General features: G+C 38.4%; 1 protein-coding gene across 1 annotated transcript in view; it reads right to left on the minus strand.

The window, feature by feature from the left end:
- Positions 1–26,132, minus strand: part of PPEF1 (protein phosphatase with EF-hand domain 1) — a 128,237-nt gene that overhangs the window by 27,097 nt on the left and 75,008 nt on the right. Inside the window, exons 11-14 of the mRNA XM_077144981.1 lie at positions 19,618–19,784; positions 16,926–16,962; positions 12,579–12,728; positions 8,870–9,013 (exon numbers count right to left, since the gene is read on the minus strand). Of these exons, the coding sequence (XP_077001096.1) occupies positions 8,870–9,013; positions 12,579–12,728; positions 16,926–16,962; positions 19,618–19,784 (498 nt within the window). The remainder of the gene's footprint in view (positions 1–8,869; positions 9,014–12,578; positions 12,729–16,925; positions 16,963–19,617; positions 19,785–26,132) is intronic.

Genomic DNA, 26,132 nt, shown 5'->3' on the forward strand with positions numbered 1-26,132 from the left:
AAGGGGTAAAATAAATTGGGTAGATGGAAATACTAGTGGTGGTCAATGAGAGGGAGGGGTAAAGTGTATGGGAGGTATGAGTTTTTTCTTTTTATTTATTTTTCTGGAGTGATGCAAATGTTCTAAAAAATGATCATGGTGATAAATACGCGATTGTATGATGATATTGTATGCCACTGACTGTATACCATGTATGAACTGTATGTGTCCAAAGATGCATTAACAAAAATATTTTAAAAAAAGTTGTCTGTACTTGATGTCTCTGATTCCTCACCTCTTCAAAGAGAGCTCTTAAAGCTATTCTCATCGGACACTCTTCTCCACCACTCCATTACAACTGTTCTTTTGAAAGTTGCCAATAACCACCTTTCTAAATACAACAGTCATTTCCAATTATCATCTTAACATAATTCATCATTTCTTCCTCCTTGAGACCCTTTCTTAATTTGGCTTCCAAAACACCACACTCTTCTGATTTTATCTGAACTCATGGGTTGCTTCCTCTTGATCTTTGTTGCTGATTCCTTTTATTTTCTGACTTCTTAATTTTGAAGTGCCCCAGGGATCAGGCCTTGGTTCCTTCTCTCTATATATTCACTTCCTTGTTGACATCACTAAGTCTTGTGCCGATGGCTCACAAATCTGTACTACAGTCTAAGAACACTATGCAAACTCCAGGCTCAGATATCCAATTGCTAGTTGGCATTTCCATTTGGATGTCTAATACACATGTCAAGTTTAACATGCCCCCACATGAACTGATATTCACTCCACCAAACCATATTAAATGACAGCACCTCCATCCTTCCAATTGCACAGAGCAAAAACACTGGAGTCATCTTTGACTTTTCTCTTTCACACCCCATATCCAATCAAGAAAATCTTGTAGGCTCTACATTAGAAAATTTATGTAGAATCTAACCACTCCTCAACCTCAATTCTGCTAACACAATGGTCCAAGTCTCTTTGATATCTTGTCCTGGTTATCATAATAATCTCCTAAATCGTCTCCCTGTTCCTACCCTAGCCACCCTACAATCATCAGTATAATCCTTTTAATACTTAAGTCAGATCCTGTCACTCTTCTGCTCAGAATCCTGTAATGGCTCCCTATTTCCCTTAAATTAAAAGCCAAAATCCTAACAATGATCTGCAAGTTCCTACATGATCTACCTCTTCCCAACCCACCCCAACCCCACTGACTCCTCTGACCTTAACCCCTATTCCTCTCCACCCTCGTTTACTCCACTTCAACTTCACTGGTCTCCTTGCTGCTCCTTGAACACACAAGGCACATTCTTGTTAGAGTATTTGCACTGGTTATTCTCCCTGCCTAATACAGTCTTCTCCAGACATCTGCACCACTTACAGCCTCACTGCGTTCTATTAAAAAATGGGTAAAGCAAAAAGCACTTGAGGGGTCAAAAAGTAATGGACCGGAAGATGGCGGCTTAGTAAGACGCGCGGATCTTAGTTTCTTCTCCAGGACACCTACTAGGGGAGTAGAAACAATACAGAAAGCGCCCAAAGCCACAACAGAGATAAAAAAGACAGCGTACCCCATCCTGGAACAGCTGGCTGGCTGAGAGAAGCAGCTCGGGTGAGATCGCCGAGGCGCGCGGGCCTTACCGGGCGGGGTGGCAAGCGGCCGGAGTTACTCCCTTCCCCCTTCCCGGGCCGGCTGGGAGAATTGGAGAGGCGGTCCCCTGAAACAAAGACGGCTGGCGCCCACACCACGCGCAGCCCCCGGACCAACTGAGAGAATTGGATCGGAAACCCCCAGGCCGCGGAGAACGGAGACGGGTGGGGGAGGCCCCTTCCAAACCCGTGACTCCCGGGGAACGTGCACTCTCTCGGGCGGGCCGCTGCCGCTGGCGCCCTCCCGCCACGCTTGTTGCCCAGGGCCGACTAGGAAATTCGGACGGGCTCTTTCCCTGGCTGCGGCGACCAGCAACCCTCCCTGCGTTCGGACCCCGGGCCGGCTCAAGTCGTTTTGGCTAGCGAACCCCCAGGACGGCGAGAGTTTTCCAAAGTTTAAGGTCCCACAGCACCTTTTACTGGTGGGACCCGCAGACAAACGGGTGCCACGAGCGCCACCTACTGGGCAGGATAAGAAAAACAGAACCCAGAGATTTCACAGAAAAATATTACAACCTTGCTGGGTCCAACACCAAGAGAAATCTGAATAAATGCCCAGACGCCAGCAGCAGAAGATAACTGTCCACGCTCAAAAGATTGAGAATATGGCTCAGTCAAAGGAACAAACCAATAGCTCAAATGAGACACAAGAGCTGAGACAACTAATGCTGAATATACGAACAGAAATGGAAAACCTCTTCAAAAATGAAATCGATAAATTGAGGGAGGACATGAAGAGGACATGGGCTGAACATAAAGAAGAAATAGAAAAACTGAAAAAACAAATCGCAGAACTGATGGAAGTGAAGGATAAAGTAGCAAACATAGAAAAAATAATGGATAGCTACAATGATAGATTTAAAGAGACAGAAGATAGAATTAGTGATTTGGAGGATGGAACATCTGAATTCCAAAAAGAAACAGAAACTATAGGGAAAAGAATGGAAAAATTTGAACAGGGTATCAGGGAACTCAAGGACAATATGAACCGCACAAATATACGTGTTGTGGGTGTCCCAGAAGGAGAAGAGAAGGGAAAAGGAGGAGAAAAACTAATGGAAGAAATTATCACTGAAAATTTCCCAACTCTTATGAAAGACCTAAAATTACAGATCCAAGAAGTGCAGCGCACCCCAAAGAGATTAGACCCAAATAGGCGTTCTCCAAGACACTTACTAGTTAGAATGTCAGAGGTCAAAGAGAAAGAGAAGATCTTGAAAGCAGCAAGAGAAAAACAATCCATTACATACAAGGGAAACCCAATAAGATTTTGTGTAGATTTCTCAGCAGAAACCATGGAAGCTAGAAGACAGTGGGATGATATATTTAAAATACTAAAAGAGAAAAACTGCCAACCAAGACTCCTATATCCAGCAAAATTATCCTTCAAAAATGAGGGAGAAATTAAAACATTCTCAGACAAAAAGTCACTGAAAGAATTTGTGACCAAGAGACCAGCTCTACAAGAAATACTAAAGGGAGCACTAGAGTCAGATACAAAAAGACAGAAGAGAGAGATATGGAAAAGAGTGTAGAAAGAAGGAAAATCAGATATGATATATATAATACAAAAGGCAAAATGTTAGAGGAAAATATTATCCAAACAGTAATAACACTAAATGTCAATGGACTGAATTCCCCAATCAAAAGACATAGATTGGCAGAATGGATTAAAAAACAGGATCCTTCTATATGCTGTCTACAGGAAACACATCTTAGACCCAAAGATAAACATAGGTTGAAAGTGAAAGGTTGGGAAAAGATATTTCATGCAAATAACAACCAGAAAAGAGCAGGAGTGGCTATACTAATATCCAACAAATTAGACTTCAAATGTAAAACAGTTAAAAGAGACAAAGAAGGACACTATATACTAATAAAAGGAACAATTAAACAAGAAGACATAACAATCATAAATATTTACGCACCGAATCAGAATGCCCCAAAATACGTGAGGAATATACTGCAAACATTGAAAAGGGAAATAGACTCATATACCATAATAGTTGGAGACTTCAACTCACCACTCTCATCAAGGGACAGAACATCTAGACAGAGGATCAACAAAGAAATAGAGAACCTGAATATTACTATAAATGAACTAGACTTAATAGACATTTATAGGACATTACATCCCACAACAGCAGGATACACCTTTTTCTCAAGTGCTCATGGATCATTCTCAAAGATAGACCATATGCTGGGTCACAAAGCAAGTCTTAACAATTTTAAAAAGATTGAAATCTTACACAACACTTTCTCGGACCATAAAGGAATGATGTTGGAAATCAATAATAGGCAGAGTGCCAGAAAATTCACAAATACGTGGAGGCTCAACAACACACTCCTAAACAATGACTGGGTCAAAGAAGAAATTGCAAGGGAAATTAGCAAATACCTCGAGGCGAATGAAAATGAAAACACAACATATCAAAACTTATGGGACGCAGAAAAGGCAGTGCTAAGAGGGAAATTTATTGCTCTAAATGCCTATATCAGAAAAGAAGAAAAGGCAAAAATTCAGGAATTAACTATCCATTTGGAAGAACTGGAGAAAGAACAGCAAGCTAACCCCAAAGCAAGCAAAAGGAAAGAAATAACAAAGATTAGAGCACAAATAAATGAAATTGAAAACATGAAAACAATAGAGAATATCAATAAGGCCAGAAGTTGGTTCTATGAGAAAATCAATAAGATTGATGGGCCCTTAGCAAGATTGACAAAAAGAAGAAGAGAGAGGATGCAAATAAATAAGATCAGAAATGGAAGAGGAGACATAACTACTGACCTCACAGAAATAAAGGAGGTAATAACAGGATACTGTGAACAACTTTACGCTAATAAATACAACAATTTAGAGGAAATGGACGGGTTCCTGGAAAGACATGAACAACCAACTTTGACTCAAGAAGACATAGATGACCTCAACAAACCAATCACAAGTAAAGAAATTGAATTAGTCATTCAAAAGCTTCCTAAAAAGAAAAGTCCAGGACCAGATGGCTTCACATGTGAATTCTACCAAACGTTCCAGAAAGAATTAGTACCAATTCTCTTCAAACTCTTCAAAAAAATCGAAGCGGAGGGAAAACTACCTAATTCATTCTATGAAGCCAACATCACCCTCATACCAAAACCAGGCAAAGATATTACAAAAAAAGAAAACTACAGACCAATCTCTCTAATGAATACAGATGCAAAAATCCTCAATAAAATTCTAGCAAATCGTATCCAACAGCACATTAAAAGAATTATACATCATGACCAAGTAGGATTCATCCCAGGTATGCAAGGATGGTTCAACATAAGAAAATCAATTAATGTAATACACCATATCAACAAATCAAAGCAGAAAAATCACATGATCATCTCAATTGATGCAGAGAAGGCATTCGACAAGATTCAACATCCTTTCCTGTTGAAAACACTTCAAAAGATAGGAATACAAGGGAACTTCCTTAAAATGATAGAGGGAATATATGAAAAACCCACAGCTAATATCATCCTCAATGGGGAAAAATTGAAAACTTTCCCCCTAAGATCAGGAACAAGACAAGGATGTCCACTATCACCACTATTATTCAACATTGTGTTGGAGGTTCTAGCCAGAGCAATTAGACAAGAAAAAGAAATACAAGGCATCAAAATTGGAAAGGAAGAAGTAAAACTATCACTGTTTGCAGACGATATGATACTATACATCGAAAACCCGGAAAAATCCACAACAAAACTACTAGAGCTAATAAATGAGTACAGCAAAGTAGCAGGTTACAAGATCAACATTCAAAAATCTGTAGCATTTCTATACACTAGTAATGAACAAGCTGAGGGGGAAATCAAGAAACGAATCCCATTTACAATTGCAACTAAAAGAATAAAATACCTAGGAATAAATTTAACTAAAGAGACAAAAAACCTATATAAAGAAAACTACAAAAAACTGCTAAAAGAAATCACAGAAGACCTAAATAGATGGAAGGGCATACCGTGTTCATGGATTGGAAGACTAAATATAGTTAAGATGTCAATCCTACCTAAATTGATTTACAGATTCAATGCAATACCAATCAAAATCCCAACAACTTATTTTTCAGAAATAGAAAAACCAATAAGCAAATTTATCTGGAAGGGCAGGGTGCCCCGAATTGCTAAAAACATCTTGAGGAAAAAAAACGAAGCTGGAGGTCTCGCGCTACCTGACTTTAAGGCATATTATGAAGCCACAGTGGTCAAAACAGCATGGTATTGGCATAAAGATAGATATATCGACCAATGGAATCGAATAGAGTGCTCAGATATAGACCCTCTCATCTATGGACATTTGATCTTTGATAAGGCAGTCAAGCCAACTCACCTGGGACAGAGCAGTCTCTTCAATAAATGGTGCCTAGAGAACTGGATATCCATATGCAAAAGAATGAAAGAAGACCCATCTCTCACACCCTATACAAAAGTTAACTCAAAATGGATCAAAGATCTAAACATTAGGTCTAAGACCATAAAACAGTTAGAGGAAAATGTTGGGAGATATCTTATGGATCTTACAACTGGAGGCGGTTTTATGGACCTTAAACCTAAAGCAAGAGCACTGAAGAAGGAAATAAATAAATGGGAACTCCTCAAAATTAAACAGTTTTGTGCATCAAAGAACTTCATCAAGAAAGTAGAAAGACAGCCTTCACAATGGGAGACAATATTTGGAAATGATATATCAGATAAAGGTCTAGTATCCAGAATTTATAAAGAGATTGTTCATCTCAACAACAAAAAGACAGCCAACCCAATTACAAAATGGGAAAAAGACTTGAACAGACACCTCTCAGAAGAGGAAATACGGATGGCCAAGAGGCACATGAAGAGATGCTCAATGTCCCTGGCCATTAGAGAAATGCAAATCAAAACCACAATGAGATATCATCTCACACCCACCAGAATGGCCGTTATCAACAAAACAGAAAATGACAAGTGCTGGAGAGGATGCGGAGAAAGAGGCACACTTATCCACTGTTGGTGGGAATGTCAAAGGGTGCAACCACTGTGGAAGGCAGTTTGGCGGTTCCTCAAAAAGCTGAATATAGAACTGCCATACGACCCAGCAATACCATTGCTAGGTATCTACTCAAAGGACTTAAGGGCAAAGACACAAACGGACATTTGCACACCAATGTTTATAGCAGCATTATTTACAATTGCAAAGAGATGGAAACAGCCAAAATCTCCATCAACAGAAGAGTGGCTAAACAAACTGTGGTATATACATACGATGGAATATTATGCAGCTTTAAGACAAGATAAACTTATGAACCATGTAATAACATGGATGGACCTAGAGAATATTATGCTGAGTGAATCCAGCCAAAAACTAAAGGACAAATACTGTATGGTCCCACTGATGTGAACGGACATTCGAGAATAAACTTGAAATATGTCATTGGTAACAGAGTTCAGCAGGAGTTAGAAACAGGGTAAGACAATGGGTAATTGAAGCTGAAGGGATACAGACTGTGCAACAGGACTAGATACAAAAACTCAAAAATGGACAGCACAATAATACCTAATTGTAAAGTAATCATGTTAAAACACTGAATGAAGCTGCATCTGAGCTATAGGTTTTTGTTTTGTTTTGTGTTGTTTTGTTTTGATTTTACTATTATTACTTTTATTTTTTTCTCTATATTAACATTCTATATCTTTTTCGGTTATGTTGCTAGTTCTTCTAAACCAATGCAAATGTACTAAGAAATGATGATCATGCATCTATGTGATGATGTTAAGAATTAATGATTGCATGTGTAGAATGGTATGATCTCTAAATGTTGGGTTAATTTCTTTTTTTCCGTTAATTAAAAAAAAAAAAAAAAAGAGAAGGGATAATTGGAGATGAAGGGATACAGACTGTACAACGGGACTGGATATAAAAACTCAGAAATGGACAGCACAATACTACCCAATTGTAATGCAATTATGTTAAAACACTGAATGAAGCTGCATGTGAGGTATAGGTTTTTTGTTTTTTTTCTTTCTATTATTGTTTTAATTCTTATTCTGTTGTCTTTTTATTTCTTTTTCTAAATCGATGCAAATGTACTAAGAAATGATGAATATGCAACTATGTGATGTTATTAAGAATTACTGATTGTACATGTAGATTGGAATGATTTCTAATTGTTTTGTTAATTCTTTTTTTAATTAATAAAAAAAAAAAAAAATGGGTAAAGGACTTGACTAGACATTTTTCCAAAGAAGATACACAAATGGCCAATAAACACAGGAAAAGATGCTCAACATCTTTAGTTATTAGGGAAATACAAATCAAAACTACAATATTCTACCTCATACTCACTAGGACAAGCTATAATTAAAAGGATAAACAATAACAAGTGTTAGCAAGGATGTGGAGAAATTGGAACCCTCATACACTGCGGGTGGGATTGTAAAATGGTGCACCACCTGGGAAAACAGTTTGGAAGTTCTTCAAAATGTTAAACTTAGAGTTACCTTATGGCCCAGAAATTCCACTCCTTGGTATATACCCAAGAGAAATGAAAATATATGTTCACACAAAAACTTGTATGTGACTAATCACAGCAGCATTATTCATAATAGCCAAAAGGTGGAAACAACCCAAATGTCCAACAACTGACAAAAAGATATACAAAATATGTAGTATATCCATACAATTGAATATTATTCAGCAATAAGAAGGAATGAAGTATTGACACATGCTACAACATGGATAAATCTCAAAAACATTGTGCTGAGTAAAAGAAGCCAGACACAAAAGACCACATAGTCTATGAGTCCATTTATAGAACATGTACAGAATGGGCAAATCTAAAGAAATAAAAAGTACATTTGTGTTATCTAAGGCTACGGGGGGGAAGGGAGGAATGGAGGAAATGGGAAGTGACTACTGATGAGTATGAGTTTTTTTGGGGGGGAGGGGTGTTATTGAAATGTTCTAAAATTAGATTGTGGTGGTGGTTATAAAACTCTGGGAATATACCAAGAACCATTGAACAGTACTCTTTAAATGGGTGAATATATGGTATGCAAATTATATCTCAATAACACTGTTAACAAATATAGTGATAAATTCAGATAGAAATGGCATGATATGCTTATAAAGGTAAAGTCACTTTAATCTATATATTATAAGAGACACATTTTAGCTATGTCTGTATTGCCACTTTGGTGAATACTGGGTTTCTGAAGAGTTTTGATTACCCACCTGTTCCCATTCATGTTTTGATAACTGCTCAGAAAGGGATGTATTCGATTTTCCAGGCATTGAGCTTGCACCTGCTTTAGTCTTCCTGACATCAGAGACAGGATCTCCATTTAATGGCCCTGGTGGCATCAGCACAGATTTCATCTACAAAACAAAACCATGCATCAGCCAAACCCTTACTTAGTGTGTTGCATGCAGAAACGTCAGGACCAGTTGGTATTCTGTCTATACTGTCGTGCCTCAACCTAATGAAAGACACATGGCCACCTTTTCATCACACCCACCTTTATCTCATTGATCTGCTGCTCTCTGTAAAGCGAGCCTGTTAAATTCTGTTTGTATATTACTTGGCAGGAAAAGTTTCCCATTTGAGTTTCTAGGAGAAACCAGAAACAACAGCAATAGGCGCTAAACACATTTTGAGGCATCAACACAGGGAACAGAAGATGTTCTGGGCAGGCAAAATTAGTCTCCCTCTGAATCTTTATTTATACAGGGGACTAAGAGAACCAATAGGCTTTAAAAGGGTGGCTGCTTTTCATTTTGTTGTGTTTTCCTGGAAAAATGAAAGTATACCTGTGTCTAAGAAAGTTCTCAAAGTGAATAAAGGTTGAAAACTTGAAGCCGTGCAACCGAAATGCAATGTGGTTCTCAATCTGACCCTGCCAGCAATTGGTTGTGTTCTCTGATACTAGAAAAAAAGCTGTTGTATTCCTCTGGAAAGCAAAATGTCCTTCTGGTAGCAAGTCAATTACTATAATCCCTTCTGCATTCCGTTATACAATCTGACACTGTAATTTTATACTCATTTCTTCATAGCACCATACCTTTAGGCAAAAATGAATTTGTAAATAGTGCGTCTGTCACATTGGTGGCCATGGTTCAGTAATGGACAATTCTCTGTGGTAGGCACTTAGTTTCTTCCAAATATCAGGGTTTTATGAAATCTTACTTTTAGTTTTCAAAAATAAAATTAAATCCTACTCTGAAGTCTTGTCTCATTTGAAGTTAGACATTCAATATCAGATATTATTAGCAAGTTTACAGCCTAACTCCACTTCTCCCCACAGAAAATGTCCCCAGTTCACAGGCAGAGCAGAACATACTCGTAAGACCCTTTGGACTTTGGTCCACACAGCTCACTTCTGGTAATCTCACTGGGAAAGGCCACATGATCTTTTAAGTATGTGTGGCTCTATAGTTTTCAAGGCCACTTGAGATAGGGATACTATGCCCCAGCTCCCCCTAAAGGCACCATACCACCATTTTCTTTTGGAGTCCTACTACCCACCCCTTCCCACACCCCCCTGTGAGGGAGTTTGAAGAATACTAAGCTAGAGCCTTAGTCTTATAGAATCATCCTTCTCTGCCTCGCTGCACTGGCCCTCAACCTGCCCCACCTTACAAAATGCCTTTAATGAACCTAAATGAAGGTTATCATCAGGTTCCCCCAACCCTCCTCCTCCCCTCTGGACAAGTGTACCATGACAACAGGTATAAACCAGGATATATGTTCACCCTTACAGTTGGAGGGTCCTATGGGATAGGAAAGTGGGGGGCGATAAAATTGGATTTGGAAATCTACTTTTGCATCTCATCTGATAGAGTCCCAAAGGCTTGAATCTGCTTTCATTATGGTTCAATTCAATACTATATGCTGCAAGTTCAACCTCACTCAAGGAGGGACAGGAGCTAAAAGATATATACCAGTCAAAATTTCTATCTTCAAAAATAGTCTTATGAGTAGGTGGAACATTGATCCCTGAAGGGGGTAAAATTTGAAGTACCCTGGAAAACTTCCTGGCCTCCAAGTTCCCCAAGGTCTGTCTTGGTGACTAAAATTCAAACCTCAGACCCAAGTACCAGGAAAGAGGAAGAGAAAGTTGGAGAAGGGAGGTATATGTTTAATGTCTACTCTATGCCATTTTATTTATGTAGGTAATTATATTCTCCCAGCAACCCAATATGGTAGGTACTTTAATCTCCAATTTATAGGTGTGGGAAATGCAGCTTAGAAAACTTTAGTATCTTGCTCAAAGTCACCCAGCCAGGAAGTGGCATAAGCAGGGTGGAAACCTAGCTACATTTGTCTGATTTCAGAGCCTGTGGTCTTTACAGCATTAAGGGCACTCTTTACTTAGGGTCTCCACAGAGAAAGTACTGGGCATTCCAGTGAAATTACCATCTCAAAAAGCCCTAGATAGGCTGGTTGCTCAGGCTAAACTTGGGAAAGTAAATCAAGCAAGAAAGTAACTTTCAATGGCAGCAGCTGCCATGGCTGATGAGTGCTGTTGTCATAGGGCATGTGGTAGAATGTAGCATCCTTGCCATGTGCTCTCCAACATTTGACTGACAAAAACATCATATTCCCTTGCTCTTAGCTGGAATCCTACCAGATATACTCTGGTTATCACTGGACTCGGGAGACGGGGGCGTGTAAAATCACCACACAATCAGGACTGGCATTGTAAAAACGTTTCTACCCAGGTTTGCCTGACTTTGGTCTTAAATCTCTTCAGAGACACTCAACAACATTGATTAAGTATTTACTATGTCTTAGGTGCTGGAGCTATAGCAGGAAATTGGAGAAGCAGGGGAAGATAGTAAACAAACAGTACCACAATTCCTTATTTAACATTGGTAATAGTTAGGAAGGATACACACAAGGGGCTTGAGAGCATACAAAAGAGAACCTGACCTAAGCTGAAGGTTGTGGAAGGTTTCCCAGGGGAGGGGTACATTTAAGATGAAATGAAAAGGATGAGTAGATCTTAGTGACAGCTAAGCTATACACATATCATTCATATGTGTATAAAGGTATAAAGGCTCTCAAAACTTAAGGTGCAATAAGTGACACATTTTTGTCTATATGAAGTAAAATTGCAGTTTTAGACCCAGCTGTCTAGATTGGTTGGAAGCTTCAGTCTGGAGGTGTCAGAGTTCAGGTTTCTCACTAGAACCATAGCTGATCCTCTGGCTCCACAGCTGCTATTGGCCCTCATGGTCACGGGGTGTCTTTGTAGGGCACAGGCACTCCCCACCCCCAGTCTGGGGGCTTCTGCTCAGCACTGGTAGAGGAAGATCACACCCCTTACTCTGTAAGGCCCACCCAAGGAAGCCCTTCACTAAGTGTGGGATCTTACCAACATGGCCACTTCCCACCGAAGTTCTATACGTGTTCCTATTCTGCTTCTGTTGTATTTAATATGATTATTTGGGTTTAAAATATTTCAGAAAAACTACCCTGAGCCATTGGGTAGTTTTATAAGCATATAATAAGGTAAATTATATCAATTCAAAAATAAAATGAGATTTTTTATTTATTTATTTTTTTTTACATGGGCAGGCACTGGGAATCGAACCCGGGTCCTCTGGCATGGCAGGCAAGCATTCTTGCCTGCTGAGCCACCGTGGCCTGCCCCAAAAATAAATTGAGATTTTGCCTTAAAAATCGGGGATTTTTCACTTAAAAAATTATATGAAATGCCAAAGTATCTTCATTTTTCCACTTCCACCAGGGATTTAAAATATATAGGTTACCCATTTAGTTCTTTATCATGCAATCATAGATTTTTCTTAAAAATTGCACTAATCTTTTCAGAATTACAACTACCACAAAACGAAGATCATTACAAAATAATAAACAAAAAGAAGTACACATCATCTTATAAATTTCTGAGACAAGATTTATGCATACATTACTTCTTACTTTGTTTCTCTCTAGACGATGGAGTAAATTCAAGTCTGTGGACTCTGATATCCCACCATGTACGACCAGAATTTCGTTGTCAACTATCGTCCCAATCGGGAGCCAGGTATAGACTTCTTCCAGTAGTCGCAAGATTTTTCGCCCATACAGCTGTAAGGAAAGAGCTTGAGCATGTTTTGTTTTTCTGATAGGTTCAACTTTATTAATTAGTTGCAATGCATAGACAAAAAGCAACAGTTTTCAGGCCACCCAAAGGAAGGTGACATGGAGTCTCTATCCAATTAGAACCTTTTAAAGAGGAGTATGTTTCAGTCAAATGCTCAGCTACTCAGTATGTGTTTCAGGGCAATAGTAGGTCACTCAATCTGTTTTAGAAAAATCCTTGATAGGAGGTTGATGAGGCCTAGAGCTAGACTACTTGTCTTGTCAAATCTGGGCCAAACATTAATCCTTTAAAACAGAAAAGAATACCAGTAGAAGTGTACATTCTGGGCCAATCACAGCTCTGATCTTGGTTGTTTCTTGCTATCTGTCACTTCAGGGACAACAATTAGATCTGACAAACATTTACTGACGTTGAGTAAAAAGACATAGTCTGTGCCCTCAAGAAACACATAACAGAGACGGGGAGATAAGATATGTATAAAAACAGCTAAATAAGTGCTATAACCTGAATGTGAATCTAAATCTGAATCTAGGGCTTTGGGAATGCAGAGGATGAGAAGATCAAGCCCTACCAAGAGTTTCAAGGAAAACATCATGGAGAAGGTGGCCTCTAAATTGGACTTCGAAGAATGAACAGGACTTATGATTAGTAGAAGTGAGAAAGGGTGTTTTGAGTAGAGAATATAGCATTAGCAGAGGAATTAAGTCTGGAAAGTACAAAGCAAATTCAGGTAACAGTGAGAAGGCCACTTATGCTAGAGCTAAATTATGCTGGTTTGAAAGTGTGTACTCCAGAAAAGCCATGTCCTTTAACCCTAATTCAATATTGTAGGAAACCTTTGGTTAGACTGTTTCCATGGAGATTGACCCACTAAATCGTAGATGTGACCTTTTGATTAGATTACTTCCATGAAGATGTGGCACACCAAATTGTGGGCGTGGCCTTTTGATTAGATGGAGATGTAACTCCACCCATTCAAGGTGGGTCTTGATTAGTTTACTGGAGTCCTTTAAAAGGGGAAACATTTGGAGTTGTTTCAGAGCCAGCTCAGACGCAGACATTTGGAGATGTCTGGAGTACCGACAGAGAGAGCACATACCCAGACATGGATATGTGGAGATGCAGAGCCCAGCAGACATTGCCATGTGCCTTCCCATGAGAGGCTAAGCAAGCCAGAACCCAGAGTTGTGTCCTGGAGGAGCTAAGTGAAGGCCCACAGATGCTTAGATCAGAAACCATTGGCATTAGTAGCTGGAAGCAACAGAATAAGGAACAAGGACCAGCAGATGCCAGTCACATGCCTTCTTATGTGACAGATATCGGCCTTTCTTGAGTCAAGTTATCTTTTCCTGGATGCCTTAGTTTTGACATTTTTATGGCCTTAGAACTGTGAACTTGTAACAATAAATTCCCTTTTTAAAATCCATTCCATTTCTGGTATATTGCATTCCAGCAGCACTTAACAAACTAAAACATTATCTGATGTTGGAGAGACAAGAGAGGAAGGTAAAACTGTGAAGGTAGTTTGTAGGCCAATCATTTAGAGCCTTATACATCAGACTATGTGATTTAAACTTTATCCTGAAATAATGCCCTCAATCCTGGCCTAATGCCCTAGTCCAATAAACAATTTAAACCTTATTCAGTAAATCATAGAAAACCATTGTAAGTTTTTTTTTTAAGTGACATTTGATGCAACAATAGTAAGAAAGCAAAATTGCAGGCCATCAAAAGGATTAGAGGCAAGGGACTAGGAAGTGAGAAAAGGAGGAAGAGGAAGATGAACATGACCCATCTGTAACAAGGTTCTTAGGAATTACCAGAGCTGTTGCCTCCTTCCAATGAGAGCCCCTCAACTGCCCTAGGAAGACCAATGGGAAGGCCATATGTATGAAGTAGATAGCAGCCCCTTCTCCCTTGGCCTAGTTCTTATCGTTAAATATTTGTGTATTCTTATGCCGATCAAATAGAAATTAGAATAGTAACATATCCCTGAAGAACATTTCAATTTATATATACATGTATATATAAACATGTATGTTCACAAGCATTATTTTACTTGATTCTTGTAATAATCCAATAAGGCAGAAATGATTATTTCCATCATACAGATGAAGAAACTGAGGACATGTTAACTGACTTTACCAAGGTCCCACTGATATTAGTAGAGAATCAGGACTATCAACATATGTCAGCATAACTCTAGGTATCTCATATTTTCCCTACCATCCTATGCTGCCTGGCAACCTTGCCTTAGAATAATCACACACCTTCCTCTAAGAATCCTGGGACTGGTTCTTTTACAATCACTAATGAACTCCTCTCTGAGTTAGGATCTGAGGCCACCAGGGAGTGACAGTGGTTTTCCCCCTCGGTTTCCATAGAATAATGCTGAACCAGCAACCAAAAAGGAACCCTTCCTATCATAAAGATTAATAATCAACTACACACTATGCTTTTCTTGCTAAGGTTAATAGTTTAAACAAAGGGCTTGATGAATGAAGTCTAAAGATGTGGTGTTTTAGTTTGCTAAGGCTGCCAGAAGGCAACACACCAGAGATGGACTGGCTTTTAATAAGAGGATTATATAGTTATAAATTTACAGTTTTTCAGAGGAAAGGCAGCTAACTTCATCTGTGTTTCTTTGTCACATGGGAAGGCACACCATGATGTCTGCTGGCCTTCTCTACTGGCTTGTGGGTTCTAACAGCTTTTCCCATGACCACAGAGTCATGGTTTTGAAGGAGACAGCCCTACTTCCTTTTACTTCTTCTGTGTCCTCACACTAGTTTACTTGGTTCATTGGCTGAAAAAGACAAATTTAGATACCAACTTTCTAAAGGAGTAGAAACATCTAGACAATGCTCATTACATACTTATGAATCACAAGGTTATAATACAACTTTGGGTCCCTAAGTCAAAAGATCTCTAATGGATAGGGGCTCTCTTTTTTGGACCTCTCATACTGGTGTAGTAGCAATGAGGCTATTCCTGATGATGGAAGACCATGAACATAATCTGGCTTCAATTGTCTTTTTAGGACCTGCCATATGCATTCTTTCGCACTCCTCTTTAGTGGTGGTATTCACATCCATGTGTACAATTACTTTCATTCATATGCATTTATTCATATTCATTCACACTTCCATTCTCATTCAAATAATAATAATAACACCAGCTACCATTTATTTGGAGCATACTACACACGAGGCAGTGTTTAGGGTTAATTTTCACAACCTTTAAAAATGTTTTTGACCATTCTTGCCTGCTGAGCCACCGTGGCCCGCCCAAAATGACCATCCCCATTTTAATGAGGTTTAATAAGGTGAAAAAACTTGTGTGAGGTCATGTGATATAAATATGTAGCCAGGACTTGAATTTAGTTCTCTTCTATTCCAGAAAGGAGTAGAAGGCTCTTAACCCCCGTGATATATGGACTTTAGTCTTCTAATTATTCTATTTCCTTAGCAAACAGGACATAGTTTCTCAGTGGAAAAGAGTACATTCATCATTGTTTACCACCTCTGTCTCTATGATAACTTGCTCTAGCCCCTTGATTCTGCCAAGATGATTCTGGCATCTAAACAAACACCCTCTTGTTATGAATTCACTCTTCCTGTGAGATAATGCATACCATGTACTGAAGTAATTTAGGGCTTGAGGATATCTCCAAATTTCCAGAAACCACATAAGCTGAGAGATTGGAAATAGATTCATTAGTGGATGGGTAGATGAATCACTCAGTCATAGCAGATGAATTATTTTTTTTTTCTTTAAATTGCTCAATTGCTTTTCAAACATAAGGAAATAATAGCACCAAGAGGGGACATGATGGGAAGCCAAGGGGTCCCAGATATCTAGCCAACCAATCTCTCATCCTAGCATTCCTTGTCCTGCCTTTGACTTTAGTAGTGTTTCTGGATGGTGGCAGTTCCGGGATGGTACTTTTGTGCCTATGCTGAAACTTACACAAAAGTCAAAAGGAAAAAGCTTGGTTTAGTCCAGAAAGAAAATATGAGACTTGATCCTGGCCAGCGCTTCCTGCTGTGTTTCTATTTCATTGCATGGATTCTTACTAGCTCCTCTATCACCCTTTCTGAGGCATCAATCTTGTCTTTATTGACATTGTTTTACGTCTATGTTTAAATAACAAAAAGGATGCAAAAAAGTATATGTCTTACCTTGTATTTATTCATAACTTCTTTTGTGAAGCCATACCTGAAAAAAATTATGGATTTAAATGATTTAATTAGATACTGAGATCTGTAAAAAGGGGAGTCCTTGACATCTCACCAGCACAAGTATCAAGAACTCAAGAAACTAGACTAGTTGGAACTATTTTTACCCAAGTCTGTGCTAGGCATGATGGGAAAGAACAAAAGCAATTAATGCCAGCATCTTGCCCTCAGAGAGCTTATGGTATAGTTGGGTAAAGAAGATAAATTTTTATGAAACAATTTAAGAAATATGTGGGCACAAGTTGTATACATGCTGCAAGTATTCAGGGAAGTGTGTTGTGGCAGCTGGGGGGAGCCATGTATGAGACAGCCTATTGTTTAGATAGAATTTCTCAGACATCCTATATATTACTATGATTGAATGATTGAAAAAACTGAACAAAGATGAAGAAAATCTAGGAGATAGCAAGTTGGCTCTTTATACTCTCTGATACAGTTCATGTAATGGTATTCAGGGTTTTAATAGAAAGTGTCAGGAATTTCAATACTTGAATAGCAGTAGCTATGGGAGATTTTAATGATGGAATTTTTTTCAATTACTTTAACTTGACTTAGGACAATAGTATGTACCCTTAATATTCAACACAGTGAAGCTGGAACACAGCACTTACTCCAGGTTTCCATGCAAATCATGTCACATCAGACTTCTGCCATGTAACATGTTTTTGGTGTTCAGTCCTGCACTCACCAAAGGTCTCCAATTTGTTAAATCCAACGGACACCTTGCAGTTCTCATCTTTCTTGCCCTCCTGAAGCATGAAATGCAATTGACTACACTGTCCTTGAATGATTTTCTTCTCTTGGATTATATGATAAATATCTAGGTTTTTTCCCTCTTCCTTTCTTGCTATGCTGAATCTCCTTTGCAAGTTTGCCTCCTCTATCTCACCTCAAATATTGGAGTTTCTTCAGGTTCTAGCCTCTTCTCCCTTCACCCTCTTAGCATTCTCATCCTTGCCGTAGTCTTTGGTTACTAGCTATATGCCAATACCATAGGACGATGTTCCACACCACACTTCGCTTCTGAGCTCTGGACACAGACTGCCCACACAACAGCACCTCAAATGAGATTACCCCAAACTCATCTCATCATCTTCCCTCATCCCAACCTACTCATCTTTCCATGTTCTAAATATCAGTGAATGATGCTGCTATACCCCAACTCAAGCCAGAAACTTGACGGTCATCTTGATTCCCTCCTCCTCCAAATCCCCCATATCATGTTACCAGGCCCTAAATCATCACTGCACAAACTCCTCTTCAATCAGTCTACTTCTGTGCATCTCCAATGCCCTGATCTAAATGAGAATCCATCATCTATCTCTTCAACCATTTTCTAATTGCTCCCTCCACCCTGTATCCACTCTTGCCCCTCTCCAATTCACTTCCTGCATCTTAAACTGCTGCAGTTTGGTAAAACACACATTTTATGATACTCTTCAATGATTTGTGTCACCATTAAAAGAAAATCAAATTCCTTTGCATGATCCAACCACTTCAAATCTCTCTAATCCTACTATGCACCATCCTACCCCTCATTCTATTCTCTGTCCTCCTAAATTTCTTTCAAGTCTGGGACTCTGTATAAGGTTGCCTTCCCATTATGGAACACTCTATCCCATTCCTGCTATCCCTCTTTTCTCCCACCCCAGCTCTCCCTTGATTGCATAATTCATCCTTCAGGTCTCAAGCTAACACCTTTCTGCTATAGGGGAACTTTCTATCACTCCTTAGACAAGATGGAGTCCCCCTTTACAAACTCATCACAGTTGAAAAACCTGCTCAACATGTGTCTGCCCTGCTAAATGTAAACTCTATGAGGCAGGGGCCATGTCTCTTTCATTAACCATTGTAGGAACTAGATAAATATATTAGCTAACTGGATAAATGACAGAATAAATGTCATGCCCAAATAAAAGTGTTAAGCACTGTTATATAGAATGAACTTCTGATAATAGTCCTTAGCATTTTCTTCCATACCTGAGAATTGGAATTGAAACTCTATATTCATGCCAGGTACCAAAACTGCACAAAATACAAAAATAATCAGTTGCTGAGCTTGGACCAAGGCACCCAAAAACCCAGGACCAAAAGCAAGAAGCATGCCATGCCTTTTACTGCCCTTGTACAAACTGATTTCTGTTTTTCATAAAATAAGAAAAGAAAGAAAAAAGGAAAATTTGTCACCTACTGTGCCTTTCAGCAAAATTTCTTAAACTAACAAATCTTTAATCCTCAAATTTCTGGTGAGGCAGATAGATGAAATGCTATGTTACAGCTGTTCTCAAATATGTTTATGAACAACTATGCTAGAAGCAATTACCATGTCATAAAAAAATATACACATCAGTGAATACCACAGTACTAGCTTCTGAGACAAAATCTGAGGCACACAAAAGATTAGGAACAGTATAAAAAGAATAGAGTTAGAAGAAAAGCCAGGAAGGGGGCTTCAGAGCAATTTATACTCAGTAGAAGATTGGGGGTGTTAAATAGAGGTAAGAATTGAGGTTTTCCTTAAAATTCTTCTCATCCCCATTTCTCCACCCTCACCACAAACTCTCAGATAGGAACCAAATATAGCAGCATTTTCCAGAGCTGGAAACAAAAGAGGAAATCTAAAGGCCTAGGTTACCTCAAATTCATCAGAAAATCTTCATGGTTCCCTCTGTTCAAGTGCACATCATGGGGGTAGACAAGAAGACTCACAAACAGGATCATTAGGATTTCTATGGAATTTTTTCCTCGATCTACAAAATCACCATTAAAAACATATGGATTGTCCCCTGAAGGGAGACCATTCTGTGGAAGGAGAGGGGGGAAAACAAGCAATTAAAAGAATATACTTTTCAAGTAAGGTTTTGTTCTTAATGTCCCTGGGAATATGTACAGGAGAGGCTGAGTCAGTGTTTCCATCCGGGGGGAAAAGCTGTTCATTCCCTTAGCTTAAGACAGGAAGATTCTAGTGGGGGTGGGGGTAGAGGATGCTCATTCTACCCACCACCTATTCTCTCTGGAAGGTGCTAATTTTAGTCCTGTCAAAAAATAGCATCTCTCATAACCGAGAAGTTAGGATTTAAGGGGTGATTATGAATACTGAATTATTATATAGATATTCCTTTTTACTTTCTGGTATGTTAGAGTAGACAGAGGGAAATATGTGAAATCTTTGAATTGTAATCCAGCTGCCTTGAGCTCTAATAATGATTGCATAGCCTTTATCATGTGCCCCTGTGATTGTATAAACCTTGTGACTAACCTTCATTTGTACCCATTTATCCAATTTTTCAACTTTAGAGTCTTGTAATCCTTAAAGACAGCCTCTAATGTTTATTAATGAAGGGTCCTGGGTCAGCCCAGAACTAACCCACCCCAAGTCCAAAGTTATCTTGATAATTGAGACAGGATCTAACCAAATGGGCCCGCCTGACATGCTCAGTAGCTTAGACTTTAACCTGTAAGTGACCTATACCTCATTATAATACTAAAAATCACATCCATCATCATATTAAGGCCACCATTTTCTTACATAGGTTTTGTAACTAAGCATGTAATCAATTTGTGCATGCTCAATAATCAAATCACCTCTAATTGCATCATCTGGGGCCACTGGGCTCGTTATCCTAAAACCTGCCCATCTTTTAATGCTATAAAACTGTAAGAACTACTGCAGTTCAGAAAGAGATTCTAGGACCAATAGGTCACCTAATCTCCTGCTACTTGCCTAGTAATAAACTGTATCTCTCTTTGAAACCTCGGTGTCTCAGGAATTGTTCATTTGAGCGCATGGGCAAAAGAATTTAACGCCTTTCTCCCGTAACATCATCCCTTCCTTTCCCCTGAAGAAAAAAGGGAAACTTCTACCTCAGGAAGAACTCTGATCTAAGAGCTAGAAGTCTTTCATTCTAAGGATCCTATGTTTAACTTCTCTGAGCTGTGATTCCTTTAATTTGCAAAAAGGGAATATATACCTTTTGGACTATAAAAAAGGACAATATATACCTCCCCAGATCAAACGAAAGAATGGATATAAAGGAACCCAGGGAATCTTGAAGACATCATGTTGAGTGAAATAAGCCAGATGGAAAGGGACAAATACTGTAAGATCATACACATGAAATAAGCAAAATAAACATATTCATGAACTCAGAAACTAAAATAGGGGAGGGGGAGCTAAGAGGGAGAGGGGAATGGGGAGTTAATATTTCATTGGTATGGAGTTCCTGTTTTTGGTGATAGAAAAGTTTTGGCAATGGATGATGGGGAGGGAGGCACAACTTCTTGTACGTAATGAACACTACTGAATTGTATAATCAAAAAGGGGAAAAAAGGGAAAGTTAAGGTTGTATACAAGTTAACACACACATACACAAAGCCACAGAATTGTACAACACAATGTAAACAGTATGCTAAAATTAATAGCATAATTATAATAATATTGTTAATCAATTGTAACAGTGTACAGTATATGAGAACTTTTACTTCCTGCATGATGATTCTAGAAACTTACAACTGTTTTAATGAAAAATTAAAAACAAACAAACAGAAAACAAACCCAGGAAAGTATAAGGTGCCATGTAATCATAGACAGGGCTGATATAACACTAGCATGCACTGATACAATCACACCAGGTGTCTATATCCAGCCTGGATTCTGACTGATCACTCACTGTGCCATACTAGTTGTTAAACATTTTGAATATCACTCATGAGTACAAGATAAGACTTAAGCACAATGCTAGCAAAAAAAGATCTGGGATCTGGACAAAGTTCTGGTCTTTATAATAGTGATTAATTCCTTTACTCTTACAGTATAAAACTCTAAGACAAAACAACCATATGTAACATGGTTACCTTTTCTCAATGTCATGCATGATAGGGAAATGGCTTAATGCATTTCTATTGCACAGTAAGATAAATAAATACAAATGTTTAAAAAATATCATACAAAGAGAAAAAGTACTCATATATTCAAATGTACGTTTTCCTTCAAAAAAGTTACCTTCAAGAAATAATATACATATTCTAGCTAGAATAGTCTTTCTCAAATTACTTTTTAATTCTTTTGTTAGCTTGAATTCTTATTACTTTCTACTCAACATCTTAGAATGTATATATATATACATTTTTGGTTTTTCATATCAATTAAATAGAAAGAGTTGAATGACTATAATACAGGCAGCTACATAGAACTTAGGGATCCTAGAAATTTTTATGCAATGTAGCGTTCTGAAGGAAATTGGGGTGGGGGGGCAGTGGTGTGGTGTCCTGGGCCAAAGTAAGAAGATCTATTCTTTAGTCCAGCTTCACTTATTACCCATGTGTCCTTGGGCAAGTTATTTAACCGTTATAAACTATAGCTTCCTCATCTGTAAAATGGAGATAACTTCCATGCTTACCACATACATGGCTATTTTGTAACTCAAATAAGACTTTGCATGTAAAACTTCACAAAAACTGTAAACATCATAAGAATTAAGAGATGCATTTCATTAAGAACTCCATGCTCTTACTAATTTTTAAATTCCATGGTTTCATATTTTCTTATATATTAATTCATATAAGCTTATTTACTCTGGGTTTGGATGGTATAAGCCAAATGCAAAAATAGAGAACATTTCTCATCAAAACTTAAAGAGGAAGGACTATGCATCTTTGATATTCTTCCTTCTCCCAGCTTTCAACTGGCTGTGATGAGTAAACTGGAGACGCTTTAGTTGTTAGAGACTATAGTCTCTATTGGGATGGCTAGGCCTAAGGGAACTGAAGGAGTAGTAGGAGAGAGCACTGGGGTGAGAACAAGGAGAAAGTAGGCCTGAAGGGATCTGTGTACTCCCCGTTGATTAAGGGGGCACTCTGCCTCAGGACACATGGGTGATCCTGGATCCTACGGAGGGCTGGATCTTACTGGAAGAAGTGTAGGGGACCTTTTTCCATATCCTTGAAGCTGAAAGAGCAATAATACTTGCATTTAGGAGTACCAAGGTACATAGAGACTTCTTCTCTCACTCTTGATGCAGTAGTAGAAACTGTTGTGCCTCCAACTATGGGAAGGCTAAACCCAGCTATTTTGCTAGGTTAAAGTAGAAAATGGAAATAATCTAGTACTTAAGGGGATCCAGCAACCAGAGAGGCAGAACAAGTTGATCTACTAAAACAGGTGGCCCCTAATGAAACAAGACTGCTGGAGGAGACAGAGGACTACTTTATTTTAAAAATAATAAGAGGTGGGCGGGCCACGGTGGCTCAGCAGGCAGAGTTCTTGCCTGCCATGCCAGAGACCCGGGTTTGATTCCCGGTGCCTGCCCATGCAAAAAAATAAGAGGAACATAAATTGAACAGAAAGTTAATGCTTGGCATTTTAAAAATGCTCTTCAAATTTAAGAGATTAAAGCTAACAAAAAAAATGGTTGGGAAACAAATTATTGGACTGAAAGAACAGGCAAAAGAAAAATTTTGCACACACAGCAAAAAAGATTGAAATCATGAGGAATGAGTAAGAGACTACAGCTCAGAGCCAAGGGACCTAATATGCCAATAATAAGCAGTCCAGAATCAGGAAAAAGGACCAGATGGAAAAGAGGCAATAATTACATAAATAAGAGAAGGAATTTTCCATGATTATAAAGAGATTTCAGCCTGAAGTTTGAAGAGCTCATGACTTCTATGCACAACTGATGGAAAACAAATCCCTATTACCTGGTCAAATTATTACAAATAGCCAGACAGAAGGAACAAGTTACAAAGGTGAAAGAATCAGCCTAGCATCAGACTTCTCATCTGCAATTGTGGAAGGTAGAAGATGATGGAATAAAGTCTAGAAATTTAAGAGAGAAAAGAACTATGAATCAAGAATTCTATATCAGCCAAGATATCATTAACAACTTTTCAGGGTTACAGAAAAATGTTTTCAAATGTGTAAGAGATCAAATACTAACAACAGCCATAAATGTTCTTCAGAGTGGAAGAAAGACATATGCAAATATTTAGGAATCTACTACCTCAGAAACAATAAACATTATTGATTGCTTATTATGTACCAGGCACAGTTTTAGGTGCTAGGAACACAGATGCGAACAATACAAAGTTCTTGCACTCCAGGAGCTTGCATTCAAAGAATATAGCACCCATATGCCCCACAGAGTAAGACACTTAAGAAAATATTCTAACCCAACAACAACAATGATAATAAAAAAGTCCTCTAGCTAGGGAAAAAAACAAGAAGAAAGACTACAGATGTGAGCAATGAACTTTGCATTGTACAGTTAAATATAAATGGATAATGATATTGTGGAACTTGTATTCAAGCAGTAAGCAAGGATTCTAGAAATAAGAGACATACTATGAAGGAAAACCTGATAATGATTAAGAACTAAAAATACGGCATCAACAAGAGCTATGATATGCAGGAGGCGAGGGGGAAAAGTAACATGCTCTAAAAATCTCATCTAATGAGTAGAAAATTATGGGTTTATTTTATTGGGGGAGAGAGAGAATCATGTTGGAAGTATAAATTTGTAGCTATTTGATAAATACACACATATACCCAAATATTATTAGAAATGTCAAGAATGGGAAGGTAACCACTAGTGAATGGAAAAGCACAGTAAAAATTACAAATAAAATAATAAAAAAAGAAAACTTAATCAAAACAGCAAAAGAAAAGGAACAGGATGTAGCAAAGTGAAATAAACAGTAAACAAAATAGAACGGAAGGAAAAATTTTCAAGTGTATCCATTGCTATTCTAAAATGCAAATGGTTAGATTATCCCATTAAAATACTGTGGTAGTTAGATTCAGTTGTCAATTTGGCCAGGTGAACGTGCCTAATTCTGTTGCTGTGGACATGAGCCAATGGTACATGAACCTCATCTGTTGCTCATTACATCTGCAGTTGGCTAGGAGGCGTGCCTGCTGCAATGAATGATGTTTGAGTTAATTGGTTGGCCCTTAAGTGAGAGAGCTCAACGTAGCACAGCCCAAGCAGCTCAGCATACCTCATCTCAGCACTCACAGCTCAGCCCAGGCCTTTGGAGATGCAGAAAGGAATCACCCCAGGGAAAGTTGTTGGAACCCAGAGGCCTGGAGAGAAGGCTAGCAGAGATTACCCTGAGCCTTCCCACGTAAGAAAGAACCTCAGATGAAAATTAGCTGCCTTTCTTCTGAAGAACTAACAAAATAAACCCCCTTTTATTAAAAGCCAATCCGTCTCTGGTGTGTTGCATTCTGGCAGCTGGCAAACTAGAACAAATACCAAGATTTTTAGACTGCTAAAATACAAAAACTCAGGCATATGTTGTTTGTGAGAAATACACATAAAACAAATGGATGAGGGGAGGTTGAAAATAAGGTAAATGCAACAAAGGAAAAGCAAAAATGGAAATATTAATATGAGACAAAGTGGAATTTAAGATTAAAAGTGCTAAATAGGATCACAAAGCAACATTTTGTCATAATAAAACGTGTTTTATGAAGAAGATACAGTTCATGAATTTATATGCAATAAATAAAATTACTATATGTTATATATGTTTAACTACTATAAATGCAATAAGAAATTGTTTAAAAATATAAGTATGGTGAATTATTCAGATTGTGATGATTTAAAATAATATCCACAAATTCTTTGATACTTCCTTTAAAAAATTATTTCTAATTTGCCTCCCCTAAGTGTAGGCTGAACTTAGTGACTGGCTTTCAATAATAAAAAAAAAAAAAAAAAAAAAAACAGAAGTGATGGTGTGCAATGTCAGAGACTAGCCATGTAAAGCACTGCAGCTTCCTGCCCCTACTCTCTCTTAGATCACTTACTCTTGGGAAAACTAGCTACCAGGTCTCAAGATCACTCAGGCAGTACTACGGAGAAGCCCATGTAGCTGTTCTGCCAACATGTAGCAAGGAACTGAGGTGCTGTGCCAACAGTCAACTGAGTGAGCCATCTTGGAAACAGATCCTCCAGCCCCAGTCAAGCTTTCAGATGATAGCAGCTCAAGTCAACAGCTTAACTCCAACCTCACAAGGGAACCTGAGCCAGAATCACTCAGCTAAGCCACACCCAAATTTTTGATCCACAGAAACTGTGAAATGTTAAATGTTTGCAGTTTTAAGCCACTAATTGTTGGGATAATTTGTAACAGAAAAATATAACT

The sequence above is a fragment of the Tamandua tetradactyla genome, chromosome X, assembly GCF_023851605.1.
Source record: "Tamandua tetradactyla isolate mTamTet1 chromosome X, mTamTet1.pri, whole genome shotgun sequence".
NCBI lineage: Eukaryota > Metazoa > Chordata > Mammalia > Pilosa > Myrmecophagidae > Tamandua > Tamandua tetradactyla.